Source organism: Puntigrus tetrazona, chromosome 12, assembly GCF_018831695.1.
Source record: "Puntigrus tetrazona isolate hp1 chromosome 12, ASM1883169v1, whole genome shotgun sequence".
In the NCBI taxonomy this organism is placed as follows: Eukaryota; Metazoa; Chordata; class Actinopteri; order Cypriniformes; family Cyprinidae; genus Puntigrus; species Puntigrus tetrazona.
The window spans coordinates 12,300,834-12,323,125 of record NC_056710.1 but is presented as its reverse complement, the minus strand read 5'-3'; the positions used below and the strand labels follow the sequence as shown (position 1 = coordinate 12,323,125).

Below are 22,292 nucleotides of genomic sequence, written 5' to 3'. Positions count from 1 at the left end.
TTCTTTGCAGACAAAAAGTATTCTTGTAGCTTTTGTAAACTTTTGTAAATCTCTTGTAAATTGTAAACTTGAGGTGGTTATTACTTGCGTCTTATGAACTTGAGTGTTTATGAGCATGACAGATCACTTGCTCAGTTAATATCGACGTTTTTATATCGTCTTTTTCATAACATTAAAACACACAATGAACATGAATGAACATGATCATATTGTACTTCCACCACAGATAGATGTCAATACACACAGTTTTTCAAGTTTAAGCACACCAAAGTTAATCTCCTCTCCTGTCTAAATTTACTTGTTTGAACAATATGGCAGATTCGGAGTTATGATTGGTCATACTTGCCTGTCAATCAAGCTCATTGTGAACGTTCGATTGCATGGATTCCTTAGAAAAGGACTATTTTTCACCTATGAAAACTTGCAGAATGATAAACGCGTCTGCAACCTTACTGATTCTGCTAAAACTAACAAAGTCTACAAGAAACAACTGCATAAACATCATACAATCACGGCATCGATACATACATTTTTCAAACACAGAAAACTTGTACAGCTCAAGTGGTGCTGCTCCAGCAGAATATCTTTACCTCTTCCCCTGTTATTTTCTTTCTATAGCTCACATGGCTTGCCTAACCACCCAGACAGCGTTACATCCCTCTCTCGGCTGGTATTTGTCAAGCCTCTACTCCCACAACATGACAAACAAGCCAGCCGTATCAGTACACAACTCTGAGAGGTTACAAAAAGATCATGTAGCACCAAGAGGTTACAACAACTCTCTCGCAGAAGACACTTTAAACTCTGTTCTCTATCTATTCAGTTAATAAACCTACTCCCTACTGATTGAACCATGAAGACCCGTAAAGAGATTAGGTGCACTTCCTGCCAAAAGGCATGAGTGTGCTGAAATGTAGGACACTGTGTGCATTTTAAATCAGAATCAAACAAGTTGCAAGTTGGATGTTTCTTGTACCCTTACATGAGGTAGCAGAATATTTCAGTTAATGAGCGGTTTTTATTTATATACAGTACATTTTAATATAGCAACACAGGCTTTGTAAAATTCACCCATGCATTTCCTAATCACAAACTGCATAAAGCATGTGTTATATCCGACTGAGACTCTATTAGAAAGTCAAGAGTACATATACGCTAACAACCTAGAGGTAAAGGATCATATCTTGACATATATCGGAGCAAAAGTAACTGTTTCAGCTAAAAACTTTATGCCATCTGTTCAATTTGGGGAGCTGTTGCTTGCCCAAGTTACATAAAGAAGACTTTGAGTCATTTTCACTTGCAGTAGGAAGAAAGGAAATGGTGTTTGGAGCTGCCAGGTTACATAAGCGACCGTGCTGCCTTCTTCTGCCAAGAGTGGAGGTTACACGACACTTAGTAATTTCATTTTCTCCCTCTGTCACTCGCCGTCTCATCGCTCCCCCAGTAACAGTCGAGAGACTATATACTTGCTTGCTAGAGATTAAAGGAAAGATTGGTGGGTCATCTCCAGTTCTACGTGGGTGAATAAAGACAAATGAAATAAACGCTGACATCATATTCTTCATTAAGGCGGATATGCTATCAGGGGCTAGTTTTTCAATGTAACTGCAGACGGTGCATGGAACCCAATAAATATGCCTGCAGAACCGCAGAATTAGAACATCCATCATTTATGAGGTTCTACACATCCCAGTTCATAAATGAAAAAATCTGATTGTGCTTTAAGCTATGAGTAAGAATGCAGGATTTTTCGTGTTTAAATACATTTAGCAGATCTGAAAGATTTGAGGGTCATTCTCAAAATAAAAAAAATAATAACAGTAAACTAACAATACATTGACATTTACATTTGCATTAAACTAACAATAATATAATAAGATATGCAACTTTTGACATTTATACTAGATTTGCAGTAATTTTTTTTCATTTTGTTTTGGGTTTAGCAGCAAAAACAAACAAAGTAAATAATACTAATATTTAAATATTCTTATGTCAAGTAATTATTATACTTAAAATCCTATGGTGTATTTCTTTGCCACTCTTGCCTTTGGCTTGCTCACTGGGGGGTTGTCTAGCACTGCTTTGCTTTTTCTTTTATCTATATCTTTATCTTTTTTCTGTATTCTGTAAAGCATATTTGGAACAATATGCATCAAACAAAGCACTATGCAAATTAGCTGAATTAAATATGTAAAAAGTAAAGAATCCATTCTTCAGCTTTTAGTTATTTTTCCCAACATTTACCTTTAAATTATTATTTTCTTTACCATATAATTAGCGTTTCATGATACATCATTTAATTCACGTAAAAGAGGGGTACTCTCATGAACGTGCATTAATGTCTGACATGAAAAAAAAAGAAACTGTTGAATAAAGTCGTTATTTTGGGTTTTTTTGCATGCAAAACATATAATAGCTTCATAACATTACAGCTGAACCACTGATGTCACAAGGTCTATTTTAATGATGTCCTAATAACCTTTCTGGGCCTTGAATGCATCGGTCGTGTTGCTTTCTATGCAGCAACTCTCATATTTTTTTGAAAGCGTCTTAAATTGTGTTCTGAGGATAAACAAAGTTCTTAAAAAGTGGAATAGTTAAAAACTGAATTTTCCTTTTTGAGTATCCCTTTAAAATAAATATGAAAAGGAATTTCTTATGATTAATAAATGTCAAAATATCAACAAGTACGTATTTTTTTGGAGAGTTGTTCAAAAATCCAATGTTCTGAATCGCAAAAAGTCAACATCTTTTTAGAAGGACCTATCTGTAGATTTTGTTTCCTCTTATCAGTGAGGCACTGTCCTGATTTAGTGGATGATTTAAAATGCAAACACCCCTCGATTGCAGCAGGATAAGAATTATTACTACGCTGCAGCAAAAAAAGAACTTATACTTGTAAATCAAATATGCTACATAATCAAGGACACCTCTAAACGATACGCCTTGTTAATACAGTTCGTCCGGGCAAACTGCTGGCAGGACATATTTCTGATGAGGCACCTCAGAGAAGGGCTAATAAATGGCGACTGGGGGAGGACACAGGTAGAGGAGAGGCAGATGGTTTCAGCCCTACTGCAGCGTGATATGATTAACCAGCCCTTTGATCCCACACGCGAGCATACAGCAGCGACGGCAGTCCAACAGGAGGGGAACAGAAGCTAATCGAGAGAGACAGACTGGCGGGGGGTAACACCCCCACCTCTCCTAAACACAAACCCAAAACAGAATGATAAAATATGCTGAGGCTCACTGTAACTGGATCGTCAACTAATTAACACATTGTCTTCTAATTGGAAGGAAAATGGAGCCTTTCATTTTTTAATCCCAAGTGCGATGACATAACTCAATCATAGTGTGAACAATGTTAACACGTACAACTGTGTGCTTAAAACGTGGAAAAGTGTGATCATCCATATACTCACAACAGCAACGGTTATATCTATCAGGCTAATCTGCAGAGCTCTCATGTTAGAATATGTAAGCATATACAGCTTAATAAACAATATATAACAAACACATTAGAAGTGCATTCGGTGTGTTTTTGTTGTCTTTTTCGATTATTCATCTTGGACGTTATACTCCTTGTATACTCCTGGTGTGGATTCATTACAATTAAATTTGAATCATAAAAGAGACGTTGATGTCTAAAATGCTCAAATTACTCACATTACATTAATTTTCACACATTACTATGGGCAAATGTAGAATAATTATCACATCAGTAGTTTTATATGAAGTATCCATAAAACACTGGTGATAAAAGTTTAAAAAAAAATTAAGGGTTTTGAAACGCATAATTGAGAAAGAGGAAAGATAGATGTTTTGCAAGACCATTAGGGGAATGGGGGCAAAGAGAGACAAAAGAAAGTTGGAAAGGGAGGGAAAGATAGAGAGAGGGGGAAAGAAAGAGAGGCAGAGAGGAGAAAAGGAAAGGGGATCATGAGGGAGCTCTTGTTCACAGAGGCAGAACACAGACAGAAGGGAAGAGATAAGAGACTCTCAGCTACACCGAGAACAACACGGGTAAACATGTTCTATGCACAAAAATATTCCGCTTTTTGCGTTATATAACAGATTTATTTATTTATTTATTTTTTGAAAAAATAACTGTCATAGGCTTGTTTCTGTACAGCAGATTAAACTTTGGGAGAGTACCCCCCCTCCAAAAAATAAATAAATAAATAAATAAAAAATAATATAAAATTCTATTTCATTGTTTCATATGGCTAATACTAGGGCTGCAACATCTATTGAAAATATACAAAGGTCACTTTTTTGTATAATCATAAACTTTTGATCATCTGCGATCAAAGTTTTGAACAACCTTGTACAATTTGAGATGTGAGAACACTGAGCAAGTGTTCATATTTCACTATTACAACTACATTTTCAAGACAGACATCAAATTTAGGTTTAAAATATTTTAGAAACTTAAATTTGTTTCGGACCATACTGTCCATTATAAATTATATAGACCTGAATCTCTACATTACTGAATTATTTAATCAGATATAATCTATATTTGTTAATTGCAGCCCTAGCTTACACATTCCAATACTTTAGAAGTACCAAAAAGTGCCTCTTATATCCAAAACAAGCCGGCTGTACTCAAATTACAGTATCTAATAGAATCACGTTAAAGCAGCCCATTATAGCAACATTTTCTTAAGTCAAAGTGGAACAAGTGTGCCATACAAACATTTCACTCACGCAAGTCACAAATGAGTTTTAACACGTCATGCAGCCTCTGAACAACAGCAAGGTGTTTGTTGTGGTGTTGTGTTTAGCATGTCAGTAACTTTGAAAACAGTGTTATGGGGCGACATCACACAACGAAGTGAATCACTACGCCACAACAACAAACCGATGAGAAAACTCTGAAGCAGACAGATCGGTAAAAGCTAAAGACATTAACAGTGATACTCTTCCCTTCGAACAGTCAGCCACAGTGCGTCACATCGGGGGCAACATCGAGAGATCGGACCTGTGATACCACCAGAGCATTTACTGCAGGCTGAGGTGAGTTTATCAAGAACTAGAACCATATTAAAAATAACATTTGCGAGTTTTCTCTCCCTTTCTCTCTCTATCCATCCCCTGTGTGAGCTTGAGGCTGGGCTGGCTGGAGCTGGTGATGAGGTGTGGAAAAACCGGACATATACACACTTCCACAAACAATTCTTGTGTGGTCAGATCAGATCTGATGAGGTGAGAACATGGGCGCTGATGGTGCCTTCCCTCCCGGTGTCCCTCTCCCACCCCCATCCCAAAACCACCACCACGGTGAACACATAGACATGCCATAAGCAATCTGTACCTTGTGTGTGATCGGGACTGGACCAACTGACACCGGTCAGCATTACATCTAGAAGAACGAAACCATGTTAATCAGGTAGGGCAAGAAACCGTCAAAGGAGCTGAAAAAGGTTGGATTTTCAGGGAGAATATGCCGGTGGGCGTTCCAATTATTCTGAGTCCAAAATAACCCTATTGTTATGTGTTATGTGTAAAACATTCATACTAAATCTATTTATCCTGACTGATCGAGCACTACATTGTTAGTCTTTGCTCTTGAAATACTTTGTGGATGGAAATGTCTGGCAAGCAAATAACGTTTCGCTTTTTCAGTTAATGATACCAACAAGCTCACCTGAAAGCAACCGCAACTTTTCCTCTCTACTTTTTTTTCATAGCAAAAGTCCACAAAGTTACCTCAGGATATTTAGATATTACGTTCAAAAAGAAGTTTCAAAATATTAATCAGGCCAGGCAAAGCTGACACACGGTTTAATCCCATTTCCACCTCGGAAACCTGACACATCCCGTCAGACATTCACACCTACGGAAAATTAGATCTGTAGCAAAAAGAAAAGATGAAACGAGGTAAAATAAAGCACCTTTTCCTCTCCAGCTAGAACTGATGGCATGATAAAGCGCTTTAAAACAAAGAACACTAATCAGCTAATGTGCAAATCAAATATAGATATTCATGAGAAAAGTATGGTGTGACAGTACATTTAGAGAAGACTAGATTTCACCTTTGAACTGAGATTAGATGATAAAAGTACCAAAAAATGAGAAAAGCTTTGTTTGCCTTGCAAGAGTTTTGACAGAAATGTAATAGCTTATAGATCACCTATTTACATCTGTATTTCTCAAGGGCTTAAAAAAAACAGAAATTCCCATTTTTAACTGTAAAGATCAAACATGCTGGACCAATGTCCAAGCCAATGTCCAAACAAGAGCTATAGCATCCACACGGAGATTCTCGATGATGTTGTTTTAATGCTAACGTGTTGAAAATAGCAGGCAGTGGAACCAAAAGAGAAGGTCATCAATACCACGCCGTGCATCCTGGGTAGCATCGGAGCAGGCAGCTGATGGATGTATCCAATTTGAGCGTGACAAGATTTTTATTTACTTCTCAGACCGCACTGCCCTACATGCATGAGAGGAGGAGTGTGGGCAGAGCCCTGGGGCAGGGGTCCACCGCACACCCTGCTCTCTCAGTAAGCTCACCATGCAAGCCATGGGACATGCTCTAGAGACGTTCCCAGGCAAAAGGGGGGCAAGCCGGGGAGGGGCGGATTCCTAGCTAATCACGGGCCCGAGCATCTCATTCCTCATACGCAGGTCGCTAATTAGCATCTAATTTAGCACGCGGTCAAATCATAATGATCAAGCAGGACTCAGAAAGGTGTGGAAAGGCTACCGACCAGCTAGCTCCTTCTCCTTACTCCTTCTTTTTTTCTCCATGCGTTTGAGGCGCTTCTCCTCACGCCGTTTGGCTTCTTCGGCTTCCTGGTGCCGCCGGCACTTGTGAAAGTTCTCGACCACCACGCCGACGAACATGTTGAGCACGAAGAAAGCAACAATCAGCAAGAAGGAGATGAAATAGAGTAGCATCCATGGGTTGTAATTCATGACGGGCTACAACACAGAAAAACACAGCACGGATCAATGTACAGAGTTGAATTAATTAGAATTTAATTTTAAAATGTTCTTTACACACACACACACACACACACACACACACACACACACATGTATATATGTATAAATAAAATAAATGTTTTTGTGTGTGTGTATATATATATATATATATATATATATATATATATATATATGCACGTATATAAGAAAAATGGGTTTCATTTATATGTGTTATATGTATTTGTGTTACGTTTATACATTAAATATATACAAGTACATTTTCTCAAATTATATGCTTATATATATATATATATATATATATATATATATATATATATATATATATATATATATATATATATATATATATATATATATATATATATATATATTTTGATATACACACATTTATAACATATATTTTTATTTAGGATTAATCACAATTAACCATGTGACAGCACAAAATATATTTTCAAAAAAAGTTCTTTAGACAAACCAATATGCACTGAAGTTATATAATATTATATTAATAATTATTAGCTAATTTTATTACTATTATTATTTTAGCAGTATATATGTATTATTGGAAGAAAAAGTTTTATATATGTATTTAATCAATTGTAAAATTAATATATAATATCATAATGCTCTTTACACAAACCAACCTACAGTATATTAATAGTTGGCTCTGAAGTAGCCATTATATAAAATGTAATAATTATATAATTTTATTTTTACCAACATAATTGTTTTTTAGAGCAAGAAAAAATATATATTTATGTTTTAATATAATATAATATAAAACAAAATGAAAAAAAAAAATGTCTTTGTAAAAACCAATATATCAGTTGCTGAGTGAGGTCCCCAGGAGTAGGTTACAGCCATGTTCAAGATTATGATGATAGAGAATTGGGATATCAATAACATATCAGTTCAAAGGTCTGCACTACTGGGCACCTGAAGGATGCCTGCCTCTAGGCTAGATTAAACGTTCTGTGTCCAGTGGTGAGGCACAGGCCACACGGCATGAATCTGGAGAAGAGATATCTGTTCCAATTCAAACACAAAAAGGCCTTGGCTAGGACAAGGTCTGGGCTCTGTTCAAATAGAGCAGAATAATTTCAGGAGTCTACCGCCAGACATAAGGCATAGAGCCTTCCTTTTCAGGCAAAAAAATCCTATATTCATTACTCAAAAATTAATTCAAAATGATTAAAAAAGTCAAACTTTATTTAAAAAAATAGACATTTGGAGGAAGAGTTTAAAATAAATCACTTCAAAGACATCTGTTGAATGGACAGTAAGAAGCTTTACAGAAGAACTGATGAATGGAAAATCAGTTCTTTGAAACCAGGGCAGGAATGCTGACCAATGACTTTTCAGCTCTGATTCGGTTCATAGAGTTGTCCAATCAGAGTTTGCAGCTATCAGAGAATGCAAATGACAGTTCACAGTGACCCACTTAAACAAGGTTTCCACGCTGTCCACAGTTTCAGATCAGAAAAGGTTAATCCACAAGCCTTAATATCTGCATAAATAAATATTAATACGATAAAATGTTTTAACAGCAGCTTCAGATACCTGCTGATCGACACCAACAGCATCCAGTCCATCGTACATTATGTCCACCCAACCGTCTTTGGAAGCCAGAACAAAAAGGGACATGAGGGCCTGAGGGAGGTGAAAGATGATTAAAAAAAAAGGTTAAAAGAAATATTTGACTTCAGTGGCTCCATTTGACCACGTTGAAAATGGGATGAGACCATAACTGATTCTTTTTAAATCGAAAGGTTTCATTAACAGAGAGAATGTTTGTGTAACCACTGCCAGGTTAAACACTTACCTGTCCAAGGTTATCAAAGTTGTACTTGTGCCTGACCCATCTATAGTTAGCCAGGAGGCAATCAGACTTGTTGGTGATGTTCCTCGTATCCTCCCCATGACACACAAAGAACTTTCCTTTGAAGAGCTGTGAGAGAAAAAGCTATTTTATTAAGCGCTATGATAGACATCAAAGCGCTTTGAGAAAAAATACAGAAATATATACATATTGGACATATATTGGAAGAAGAATGTCCATATTATCAGAACTGCACATTAAATAAATGCACGTTACAGCTTCATACGAGATGGATCCATTATTGAAAGTCCAGTTTAGTGAAAACCATACAAGGACAAAGTCAATGTTACACATGTCACATCACACAGGCACAAAGAGCACAGGCATCCTTTCCTGGAAGAATGGAAGATAAATTACATCGGCGTTCCCCTACGGACTTATGTAAATTGTGGAAGTATGGAAAACAGAGCATTTTAATCATAGTCAAATTATTCAGCTGTGGGGAGGAAGAGTATGTTTCAAATTTACAGAAATGACAGAAAATCATGTATTCGTTCTGTGTACCACCTCTTTCTCTTTTACTAAAAGTCTTAAAGGCAATCTTGTGGATTAAACACACAGAGCTGTCAAATGTTATGGTACTTTATATATGATGGTTTCTTAGAAGGAATTACTACAATTAATCCTTAAAGTTAAGACTGGCTTTTACTTTAATAGTCTAATTTAAGCAAGAAGTATTAGGCTATATCCACTATATAACTGTAAGGTAGCAGTTCTAACTTCTCCACTAAAAAATGTAGCTAAAACTGGCCTAAGCTGGTTTAAGATGGCCTGCCATGCTGACCAAGCTAAAAAGTGCTCAATGCCTCCTCTAAAATGACCATCAAAAAACCATTTTAAACTGGTTTACACTTGTGATTTCTGCAGGGTTATGCTGTTTTGTACTTACCTGAACTCCCAAGATGCCAAAAATAATGAAAAAGGCACAGCAGATGACGACAATGTTCCCGATAGGCTTGAGGGATGACATCAGAGTCTCAACAACCAGCTTCAGTCCTGGAGCTCTGCTGATCACTCTGAAAATCCAACAAGAGAACAGATGTTTAACTAGCCTGGAGCTTCTCAGCTGGTTTTTGCTTCAGGATCTTGATTTTCCACTTGGAACTCAAGAGGTATCTCAACACAGGCACTGTGTTTTTCTCAGGAAAAACAAACAAACAAACAGGCAATTAAAAAAATTATATATTGGTCTAGTACTATTGAGTTACTACATATATATATATATATATATATATATATATATATATATATATATATATATATATATATATATATATATATATACACTTTCAACTTTCTTTTCTTTTAAAACTAGATAAGCTCATTTATTTTTACTATTCTTTAAATGATTCATAGTTGTAAACGTAGAAAGGGACCTTAAACTCCTCAGTCCTTCCCTGGCCAGAGTCTGAGACTGGGTAAACGTTTCCCATGCTTTCACTGACCTGACATTAGTCAGCTTTCTCTACTTTTGGCATTCCATCATTGCTGCAATCACCACCTCCTCTACGAGTGAGCACGGCAATTACCAGCAAACATTTCATGCCTTCGCCATTATGCTAAGCAACCGCAATGCAATGCTGTAGGGAAACTTTCTGTGCGGCAAAGAAAGGAGACAGTTTTAATTAAACCGCCGGAATAAAGATGAAGCCTAATTATTAACGCCACGACATCCGGCACAAAACCGCACCTGTCAACCTCTGCGAAGGGTGACACCAGCAGTGACACAAAGACACCTGCTCGCACACTATAACATATGTAATACAAACACACAGCTGTATCAAGAATTCAACTGCTTTAGAGTCCAGGGTGTGTACTTTTTGTTTAAATAAAAAAACAAATAAAAAGGGGACTTAAAGCATGTGTTTTTAAAAGTTTGGCTTCTTTAGAGCCTTAAAAATGTTGCACTCATGGCACCAAACCAATAAAAGGTGCTTAAATGGTCAAAGACCTCCATCTAATGCAAAACCAACAATTAAAAATAAGTGCAGGAAGACTGAAGACTAACTGTTTGTCTATAGAGCAACGCACAACATGTAAAATTATACTCTGAGGGAGCTGTAAACAACAACTGGCTTTAATCTGCAGCATTGTTTGTGTTGCACTGATGTTAATGGGACTCAATGAGGACCTAAAGCAGTAGCAGGGGATACAGACACAGTGCTGAAACATTGTATAGTGCAAGATATATAAAATAATACACACACTAACAAACACACACACACACACACACACACATAAAAAAAGACTTGATAAAGGCACATTAGTCCTCATCTGGTGACAGTGATTTCTGGCTGCTCACCACAGAACTGAGCTAAAGCGGCAAAAACCTGATTTGATCCTCAGCTTTGATCTTTTTAAGAAGTGTGCTGTGATTGTATCACTGTCTGAGGATGAAGAAAAGGCCACGTTTAAAGAGACCAATCAGGTTTAGTCAAAGTGACTGCTTGAGAAAGCAGTCTGCCAAAAGGAAGTGCAGATAACAGGCTGCTGTGTCTTTTGTTTGTCTGAATATCTGCGTGCATCTTTCACAAGCTCAAGCGTATTTATCAAAGCTCACTTGGGGGATTTTCAGGTAATACCGTAAAATCAATTATGGAAATGTCAAACGATGAGAAGGATCAATATGTCTAGACCCACGCTCTGACTGAATTTGAGAGGGACAGTCTAGTGAAATGATATGACTTGTTTACTAACTAAAACTTAAATCATTAAAAATTGTTTTTCTGAGCTTAAATAAATCTTGAAATTAAATATCAAATAAAATAAAATATGAACAGATGAAAAAAAGAACTAAAAGAACTAAAATAAAAAAACTATACAAAAATCCCATAAATGCAAACTAAAATTAAAAATCGAAAGTCAAAACAAAATAATCAATAAATATTTTAACGGTATGTAAATAACATCAATATTGGTCTAACAGCATAGGATTTCATTCCCTGACCAATAGAGGGCGCTACTGTCTGAAGGGTTGTGCAAGTAATGTTTTTCAATGAAGTAGACATTCCAGAACACAGTGAACTTGTTTATACATACCAAGTGTAAACGTGGGATTTTGTGCAATTTAACATGAATTTATATCGTATTAAAAGAGAGCAGTAGGAGAAAAATATACAGGTCATTTTGAAAATTGCAAATGGTTACATGGTATGCCACAATACTCAGTGATCACCATATTGTGATAAAATGTAAATGCACTATTGTAAATACCATGATTGTGTTGGTGAGAAACCAGGATGGTGGTCTTAGTTTTATAATGCGATTCTTCTGGTTTTTAGGCACATGTATTATAGTTTCTGTGTTCTGCAAGTATTCAAAAAAGCTGAATTTCCCATATTCATAGCTCCGATCCGGTCTTTGTATTCAGAAAGGTTTTAATAAATAAATAAATTAAGAAGGGAACAATAACTAGAGCACTGAAGGAGCCTCTTATTCCCAGAACACAGAGACACATTTTCATCCTGGCTGTAATTAAAGGATGCTGTAGCTGGGCTGGGAACCGTCAGTTTGGGGGATTCAAGCTGTGTGTCCCTGACACACACACACACACACAGCAAGCACACAATCCGAGGACATCCGTCAAAGGACAAAAAAAAAAAATCAACTACAATAAAGACGCGAGTAAAAACAGCAGCATAAAAGCAATGTAATGCAAATGTTCTCATTATTTACTCACTCTCATGTCGTTCCAAACCTGTATGACTTACTTTCTTCTGCAGACCAAAAAAGGAGACATTAAAGGGATTGTTCATCCAAAAATTCAGTCATTACTTATTCATCCTGGTGTTGTTTTAACGCACCAGTGAAGAAATAATGACTGAACTGATTCTCTCTGTCTCCATCCTAGCATCCTCACATAATCCACTAAAATTACAACTTCACAATTACACAAGCAATTATCGAAAAACAATAAGACGTAAGGGACATCTGCAGAGATGCTGCTTAAATGAAATTAATCAGTTCCAGATGAAATCCGAAAGAGCCAATCTGTCCTTATCGTCTTTTGCTGCAGTTCTTCGTCCCTGTAATTACAGTGAATAGACAATGTAGAAAAACTAACTAGCTTCAAGTCAAGCATGGCTAGATTAGCTTAACAAATGCCTTAGAGTGGACAGGCACTGTGAAAGAAGCGGAACTGTAATTAGCGTGAGAATTAATGAGCACAAACAATAATAAAGCGGTACATTATGTCAAGTTATTTGCATTGGAAAGAGGTCAAGCAGGAGATTGAATAGAGTGATAGGAGTAGATAGATGCTGGCGTCAGGTGTTTAAGGGAGGGTCTGCTCCTCTGGGGCTCAGGCAGACAGTAGAGGATGGATGGTTCTTTATGCGCTTTTGAGATTAATTTAGATTCGCGAGGGTGACGTGCAGTGTTACATACAGTGGAGGGGTTTAACCTGGGGGGTCAAAGAGTTGATGAGTTTACAGAGTGTGCACATCCCCCCTTAACACAGCACATAAATCATCCTGTCTGAAGACGGAAAGAGACACATCTCTGTAACAATGCCATTAATACTTGATAAGGAGCACACAGTATGGACTGTAACTGTCCGACACGGATTTTCAAATGAATTGATGGGCTTACATTATCTTCCCCTCGAAAAAGGGAATTTAAATTCTGTTATCATTAGCTTACACTCCTGTCATTCCGAATCTGTTTGACAAAAGGAGACATTTTGAAGAATGTTTATGTTGCTCTTGTCCATACAATAAAACCAATTGGGAAACAGAGGCTTTCAAATTTTAACAAGCTCCATAAAAGAATAGAAAAAGTCATCAAAATAAATAAATAAATATCAATATCAAATATGTTCGAATACTGTTGTTCTTTTAAACCTGTTTAAAAAAATATAAAAATCTAATAGTTTCCCAGCAGACTTCAAAAGAAATTCCTTGCCATCTCAAGAATAAATACCATTTGAAAAATATATTAAAATACAAAACTGTTGCTTTGAACTGCAATATTAGCTCACAGTATTACACGTTTTATGTTATTTTGATCAAATAAATGCAGCCTTGGTCAACATAAGTGACCAAAAAATAAATAATAATAATAGTAGTAGTAGTAGTAGTAGTAATAATAATAATAATAATAATAATAATAAATAATGTACAAAAGTATATTTAAAAAAATGAATACATTGGGCATGGACTATTTATAGAAATAATTATTTAAATAATTTTTAAGTAAAATAAAACAAAACAAAACACAAGTACATTATATATATATATATATATATATATATATATATATATATATATATATATATATATATATATATATATATATATATATGTGTGTGTGTGTGTGTGTGTGTATGTGTGTCAAAAAAATAATTTAGATAAAATATATTTGAAGATTAAAAATGGTCTTGCTTGACAGCCATGGTAGAATGCATGGAAAAAGTAGCTCAGGATCCTTGCTAAAATAAAACAAGATATTTATGCATGCGGATGAGCAGACAATAACAGAATTTTGGGGTAAACTGTCCCTTTAAGCTCACTGCACAGAGTGGTCCAGATACACATGTGGTCTGGATTACCCACCCTTCCCTGAATTCACTTTTGCCGGAGTAGCCGAGCCCACGCTGTGGAGACTTTTTACAGCTGTCTTTGTCTTTCTTTTGATTTCAACTTGGACGTCACACAGAGGTGCATTAATATAAAGTCTGTCGAGGGAAGGATCAAGAAGTAAAACTTTCAAAAGGTGTTCGGCGGTGTAGAGGCAGACACACACAGTAAAGTTCTCTGAAGCAGAGTGGTTCTGGCAGTGGAAGAATCTCTGTGTGAGAATCTTTAAAATGTTCATGCAGAGGAGCTCGAGGTGAAAACACAGACCGCTTCATGTTTAATTTACAGGGCGTTTTTTTCTCTCTGGGTGCTCTACATTTTCTGACAGTCAACCGAAGCAACTGTCATTAGTTATAATAGGACCTTATCACTCAGACTGTTTAAAGGTTAATTCACCTTATGTAACTACGCCGCTAGTGGATAAAATTCAATGCTTCATCAAAATAAAATCATAAAATGGAATTCTAGATTTGTTCCACATACTATTCATTATCTATAAGGGTATACTTGAATCTCTATGCACTATTCAGTAGCAGTGGAGTAATAGTGAGGCTCAAGGGTAGTGACATGAATCATATATTAGCTGTTTTAGCAAACTGGTGAAGGATGCTTTAAAAGATATGCTGGAAGACTTATTCGTCATATCAAAATGCCGCATCCCTATTTGGCACGATACAGTTCAGCAAACAAGCACGCTTTATCAGCACAAATGAAAATGCTAATAAAAAGACTAGAAAATCATGGAATCAGGAAAAAGTTAGCTTGTGCAGAAATAATCCACAGCAGAGGTCAATAATTAGCAGACCATGCGCTGAGGAGCCAGAGCCAAGTTTGGTTCCACCCGGGCTGCTAATAATTTCTCACCGAATTAATGCAATTATGTTTTTTTTCCCTCAGCAAGTCTTTTTTCTCCTTATTAGTCTGCAGGTACAAAATTATATACATATATAGACACAAACACACATATTTACACACACACAGACACAGAACTATTCATATGGTTTGGTTTGGTATAGGTTTTGGTTTAGTGTGGTTTTTGGTATAGGTTTTGGTTTAGTGTGTTTTAGTGTTCAGTTACATAAATTTGGTAAAACTTTAATTTGATAATCCATATCATACATAATATCTACTATAATGGTAAGTAACTTTGCAACTACATATCAGCTAGCAGTCATTAGAGTGTTAGTAGACTGCTAAATAACTTCTAATACTTTATTTTGAGGCGTCCACAATATACACAATGAAAGTATATGTCAACTTACTCTAATAACCATAAACCTACCCTAACAGTCTACTCTGAGAATTAGTAGACATGTAGTTACAAATTTAAGAATTAGTTTACATGTAGTTGACGTAGTTAATAGAATGTCTTAAGTAGACTATCAAAATAAACCATAAATAACCATAAATCCTATAACAAACCCTAATAGTCATTTTTCTTTTCTTTTTAGAAATGTTATTGAGTTGGGTCATTTATATTTTTTTCTTCTTTAGTAGTTAACAGGTGGGAAATTTACTTTAATGTTTGTAATGCTATTGTATGCTATGTTTTGCTATTTAATATTTTAAAGTTCCTTCTATCTGACAGAAAAACAAATCCAAACTGTCCATTTTCCCACCAGTTCCTCTTCAGAAATGTTGTTGAAGGCACATTAACGTTGCACCAACAGAGCTGAAAAGCAAGTAAAAACTCAACTACCGGAATATGATGTATTTTTAATACAAGTCTCTTGGGAGTTTAAGGAACTTCGTAAGTTGACCCTAAATTGAACAGTACTTGAAAAGAGAGAAGGGAGCGACTGGGGGTGAAAGACCAGTGTAAGCATTTTGTGGGGAAATTGGGCAGGAAAGATGAATATTTGATTTTTATTTTCTGCTCGAATGTGTCATAAATATTTAAGAGCAGGGAAGGCCTCCAGAAATTCCTTCTGCAGGAGGAAAGGTGCACAGCGCACACACACATACACATCCTTATGCATAAACACAAACACCACTACATACTGCATCGATTAGCAGCTAACTGATGCTTCTGTGAGGAAGAGGCTAATTGTGGGACTTTACATTAATTATGCTTCTTGCAAGAAAATGGATGCTGATTTAAAATGTGCAAGTCTGCCCCGAAGTACATATAAGCATTTATGTATATAGCCTACAGCATTGCAGGTGGTGCACTTGCGCATTAAAGCTTTGATTTAATTGTTACTATAATTTACTGTCTAATGATTAAACGCAGCACTGACTGGATGACTGAGTAGCTGTGTTGTGCTCACTGTACCTGAGCGGCCGCAGGGTCCTCAGTAAACGTAACACTCGAAGCATTCCCAGGATCTTGGTGCCGCTGTTGGAGATCATGGATACCAGGATGTCAATTACAGAGATCATCACCAGCATACCATCCAGAATGTTCCAGCTGCTCTTCAGGTAGGTCTTCTCCCCGAGACACCACCCCAAAGCAACCACCTTCACAACAACAAAAGAAATGCTGAATGAAATTTCACTTAAAGCCAGATCATGTATATTTTCATTATATTTTCAACATTGCATTCTAGTACCATTTAGCCTTTTGTAGGTTGAACCGTTTGTCCCAAAAATGGAAGACGGTTTGATTGTGCCATAGTCGCCCAAATAAAAACCTAAAAGCTGAATACTTGCTTAAGAAATACTCAACCTCAATTTAGAAGAGTGTTTCTTCATATAAAAAGATGTAAATAAATACAACAAAACAACAATTGCTCAATAATGGTTGCTCTGCAGTGAATGTGTGCCATCAGAATGAGTTTCCAAACAGCTCAATAATCTACAAATAATCAACACAACTTTAGCACACATTTGTATGAGACTAATTTTAACCTTAAACTATCGTTTGTCACCCATAATCCATAATAATGCCTTGTTGTCCTCTCACAGCAAAATCTACTAATATAATCATAACTGTTCAAGACAATTTTTGCTTTTGTACACATTTGTACCAACTAATTTCCATGACTTTTGAAACAATAATCCTGACCTAATGTTCCATTATTTTACATAAGAATAAAAATCTGTTTAAATTATTATAGCATAACTTAAGTTAATAAAGCAACGAAAATAAATAGAACCGCTTTGCCGTTAAAAACAAAACTGAATTATTTCAATAGCTAAAAGAGCAGCCGTGTAATGGGGAGTGAAGAAATAAAAAAAGACTCGGGCTCCAGTGAGATTCGGGCTAGTAATTCTGATGATGTGACGGTACTTGAAAAGCGACTTCATACACACGCACTATAAATGTGACCGAGTGCACAGGAAACCATGTGAGAAACGAACAGTTTAAAAAGAAGCACAAATAAATAATACACGTTTTTGACAATGCAACAGTGAACGGATTAGGCAAGTGACAATTCTGCAAACCGTACCGAAACATAAGCGAAAGTCTTGTATCACAGTATGCAGCGGCTCTTTAGTGCAGATGAGATGTGCCCATGTGAAGCCGTTTTAAGAGAGAGTCAATGATAGAAGACGCTGTCCAGCTGATTCACACACGCTCTATTAAAAATGACTGATTTGATTAGATAGTCTGTGTGGATTTATTTACTCACCAAACCTACAGGATATAGGCTATTAAATCAATCTGTGGATATCCATAATTTTAAGGTCGAAAGCTGCAGGAATGAGTAAAACTACATAATATAACCTATGCACAAACCCGTGCCGAAATTCAGGACCTGAGTAAACATTGTGATTATATTATACAAAGGTTTGTGAGATAGATTTCCATTACTTTTTAAAAACTCGCTGGGTCAATTTATTTTTCCAAAACTTTTCCAAGCCTAGAAATTACTGTTTAAAAGTTCCATGATTTTCAAGGTTTTTTATGAACGTACGAACCCTGGTTGTTCGATTTTTTTCTTCTCATTTCAGGCGAGATGAGCTTTTTTCGTCATTCGTTTTTTTTCCACAAACATGCAAATCTTTACTTCACAAGACGCATGAAGCACTGCAGTCATGTCGATTACTGAGATGTTTTTCTCCGCTGTTTGGACTCTCATTTTGACGGCACCCATTCGCTTTAGAGTATTCACCGCTGAGCAAGTGATTTAATGCAAAATTTCTCTAAATCTGTTCCAAAGAAGAAACAAACTCATCTACATTGTGGATTGCCTGAGGAAGGTGAGTACACTTTCTGCAAATTTAGATTTTTTGGGGAAAATTTCATGACATCTGTAAACCATAATTTCTGTATCCTGCACAATTATAAATGTTGTTTAATATAGCATTCACGACACATTCATTTTGTAGATGTTGAAAATACCCACAATTATACCAAACTACGCACCCTGCTATAAATGAAATGCTTTCAAAACCACAACCTGTTCAAAACTATGCACATCACAGGAAATGTAAGAAAACATGATGTGTCTGAAATCTGAATTTAGCAAGAAACGCTTTCTTATTCCCTTGAGGTTTTTGTCACACTACTGTGGCATTTCTGAGAACGTATCAGGTTAGAATGGCATACAGCTGGCATATAAAAGGGCTCAAAAGGGGGAGAAAAGCTGAGATAAACAAACCAGGAGTGAGAATCATCTGACTAAAAAGTGCTAAGCATGAATACACAGCTCCTTAATGATGTTGCTGGTGAATATATCAAACCACAATGTGATCAGACCTCAAAGTGAACAAAGACATGTCAGGCAACAAAAGCCAGGAGTTTCAACAGCCCTGTCATCTTCATCCAACCCGGAAAGTTTTCGTCAGTCGCCGCTAATTAACCTCCAGTGAGTACGATTATTCTGTGCCATGATTTTCATTTGAAATCTCTTGGGTGGGCATGACCTGGCATAAAGCAGGGCCCCAGAATAGAAACCCTAGACCTTTGTGAGTGACACCTATGAACTTTTCTGTCTTCTCCAGAGAGGCCTCAGCATGTTCTTCCATTTCAACGATAGTCATTTGAATATCTGGCAGACAATCCACCTCTTACTCAGTATTAACTGCTGTGGTGAAGAGTGGAAAAGAGAGAGCAAGGTTTGCTTAATAGACTCTTCATGTCAGCGGGCTCTCTTTAGGACCCGCATTTGTTCAAATGTTTAATTCAGCTGACTGGCGGCAGTTGAACATGTCAGAGCGTGATTTTAATATTTTGCTGCTGTAGTCTTTGTTTAGACTTTGTAATTGTCAAAGGAAAGCAGTGCCTTAAAGGGATCATTCATCCAAAACGAAAATTCTGTCTTTATTATTCACCCTCACATTGTTCCGAACCTGCACGACTTTCTTTATTATTCTATGAAACACAAAAGGAGAGGTCTGTTTTTGCAATGAATGCAACTCAAAAGCATCATAAATGCACATATTTACCACTGCAAACAGGTCATTGATTTCTATTTCAAATGTATGCTTTTGAAATGTAAATTTAACAAAGAATTTAGAAAAAACACACACACATACTGCTTCTGTCATAAATGTGTCAAGAAGTAGGACTGAAATTAATATTTTCTGTGAACATTACATTTTATGATGCCTTTACATATTTTAAAGCTCAAAACCTGCATAAATGCCAAAAAAAATTTGATAAACACAGCCTTTTTTTGTATTACCGAATATAAAAAAGATTTAAAATGACATGAATGTGAGTAACAAAAAAGTTTTTATAAATGACTTGTCTCTTTAAAGGGCTGCAAGATAGGCTGAAAAGCCTGTGACAGGCAGGAATATTTTCACCAGACTCTATTAGCCACACTGATCTAAGATAGATCGGCACTATAAAAAAGCCACAGGGGACTGAAGTTAGTCTGCTTTTGGCTGGTATTCTGGCCCAGTCAGTGTGTTAGTTTACCCTCTGTCAGAGACGACGCCACACAGAGACAAATGCCAACCCCGTCACCTACCTTTATTGTCATTTCGGTCACAAAGATGGCAGTAAATATGTAGTTGGACAACGTCAGGAAGATGCGTTCCTGCGGAGAGAACCAGACAAGCAGGGAAAGTGACGGGTGAGTCAGTGCTGGATCAGAGGAGATTCATGTGTGTGTGTGTGTGTGTGGCATAACACATTAGAGGTGCCTCCTGTGAAGGCATCCATTGGACTAAGAATCTGCCCACGCTTTGAGTACTCCACGGGCATTAACATCACATACTGCATGTGATAAATTTCCTCCAGCATCCTCACTGGATACTACTAGATAACACAGTGGGTAACAAATGGATAAGTAACAGCTTTATGACAGTAACCATCTCTGATCTCCGAATAAGTAAATCAAATCTGAAAAAAGAACATTGTTATTAAAGATGAAAGTGTCAGTTAAAATTTTCTTCCCTATGGTTCATTTATATTGTCAGTGTAAAAAATGTTGTGCAAGACACCCATTACATTTTTTATGACGTTTTATCATCATCTTCTGGTCAATGATTAATTCTGATGAATCACATTCAAAATAATATGTTTTTGTGTACATTATGTCTGTGCATATTTATTATGTATATATAAATACACACACATATGCATATATATATATATATATATATATATATATATATATATATATATATATATATATATATGTGTGTGTGTGTGTGTGTGTGTGTGTGTGTGTGTGTGTGTGTGTGTGTGTGTGCATTTATATTTAAAATAAATTATACAAATATATATATATATACACACAAGTAACTACTTGTATACACTGTATATTATATAAACAAAAACTTTTATTTTGGATGAGATTAATCATGATTAATCATTGCCCAGAACCACTTCTAACCCTAAGAATGTCTTATAATCTGTAACCTCTACTGTCATTTTACATAAAGAAAAATCTAAGTAAACAGTGACATAATATCACATCCGTAAAACACAATACTGTTATATAAAGCACTATCATTTTAAAATGCAAACACGAAGACCTCCTGCACTTCTCACTCTCCATCCGTGCCACACGGCCTTCCCACGCAGCAGGTGCTGTCCTCTCCACCTCTCTGCTCTGACCTGAGCCAGCACTCTTTGTTCCTCTTTCTATATCAGATTGTAACACTGTCAACAGACTCTGTTCTAAAATGCTCTCATACTAAGACCACTAAAATACTAGAGACTCCTGGTGTCTCGCTCAATGCCAAAGCCACAGGTGCATTAAAATGCTGATGTAAAAAGCCATCAGTTATTTAGAGAACAAATAGTTACTTTAAACAGCTAGTTATTTTTTTGTTGATGTATTTCTGAAACAATAGATGGAAACAATTGAATATAAATTCCAAATGAAAAGAATGTAAAGAATGAACTTGCTCGGAAGTTTGAGGTATTTATTATTTTTGGAAAGAGATAATACTTGTATTAAGTTAGGAGGCAGAATGGACAAAGGTAACAGCAAAGACAGTCTATTTCAAATCAATGCTCAAAAATATTAAACAGCACAACTATTTTTATATTTATGTTTCTTGAGAACCAGCATTAGAATAATTTCTGAAGAATCATGAAGACTGGAGTAATGATGCTGAAAATTCAGGGTTTGCCAAGAAAACATTTATTAATTAATCAGGTAATTTTAAAATGTAATAACTTATTATTGTATTATTATTTTACAGTATTTTGATCAAATTAAAGCAGTCTTGGTGACCATGAGAGACTATTAAAAAAAAATTAAAATTAATTTTTTTTAAGGTTTTTAACTCATTAACAAACCATTAACTATTTTTGCCCCAAACTCCCATTTTTCTGTTTGTTAATAGGTTAAGGTATTGGGTATGATTAGGGATGTAGAATATGGCCTTGCAGAATATGCGCTTTATGAATACTAATAAACAGTCAATATAATATTAATAGGCATGCTAATAAGCAACTAGTTAATAGTGAGAACTGCCCCCCACAAAAAAAAAAAAATGAAATGATTTATGTATCTAAAGAGTATAAC

At 36.1% G+C, this 22,292-nt stretch overlaps 1 protein-coding gene across 11 annotated transcripts in view; it reads right to left on the bottom strand.

Moving 5' to 3' along the window:
- The window catches only part of cacna1g (calcium channel, voltage-dependent, T type, alpha 1G subunit), a 186,896-nt gene that overhangs the window by 29,359 nt on the left and 135,245 nt on the right, over positions 1-22,292 (bottom strand). For 6 of the 11 annotated variants that reach the window (XM_043253657.1, XM_043253663.1, XM_043253665.1 and 3 more), the window contains 7 exons: positions 20,280-20,348; positions 16,691-16,875; positions 9,729-9,855; positions 8,783-8,908; positions 8,521-8,610; positions 6,744-6,936; positions 5,324-5,371 (listed from right to left, as the gene is read on the bottom strand). In XM_043253657.1, the coding sequence (XP_043109592.1) occupies positions 5,324-5,371; positions 6,744-6,936; positions 8,521-8,610; positions 8,783-8,908; positions 9,729-9,855; positions 16,691-16,875; positions 20,280-20,348 (838 nt within the window). Of the gene's footprint in view, positions 1-5,323; positions 5,372-6,722; positions 6,937-8,520; positions 8,611-8,782; positions 8,909-9,728; positions 9,856-16,690; positions 16,876-20,279; positions 20,349-22,292 lie in introns of all 11 variants that reach the window. The other 5 variants (XM_043253659.1, XM_043253667.1, XM_043253662.1 and 2 more) reach the window with 2 other exon arrangements.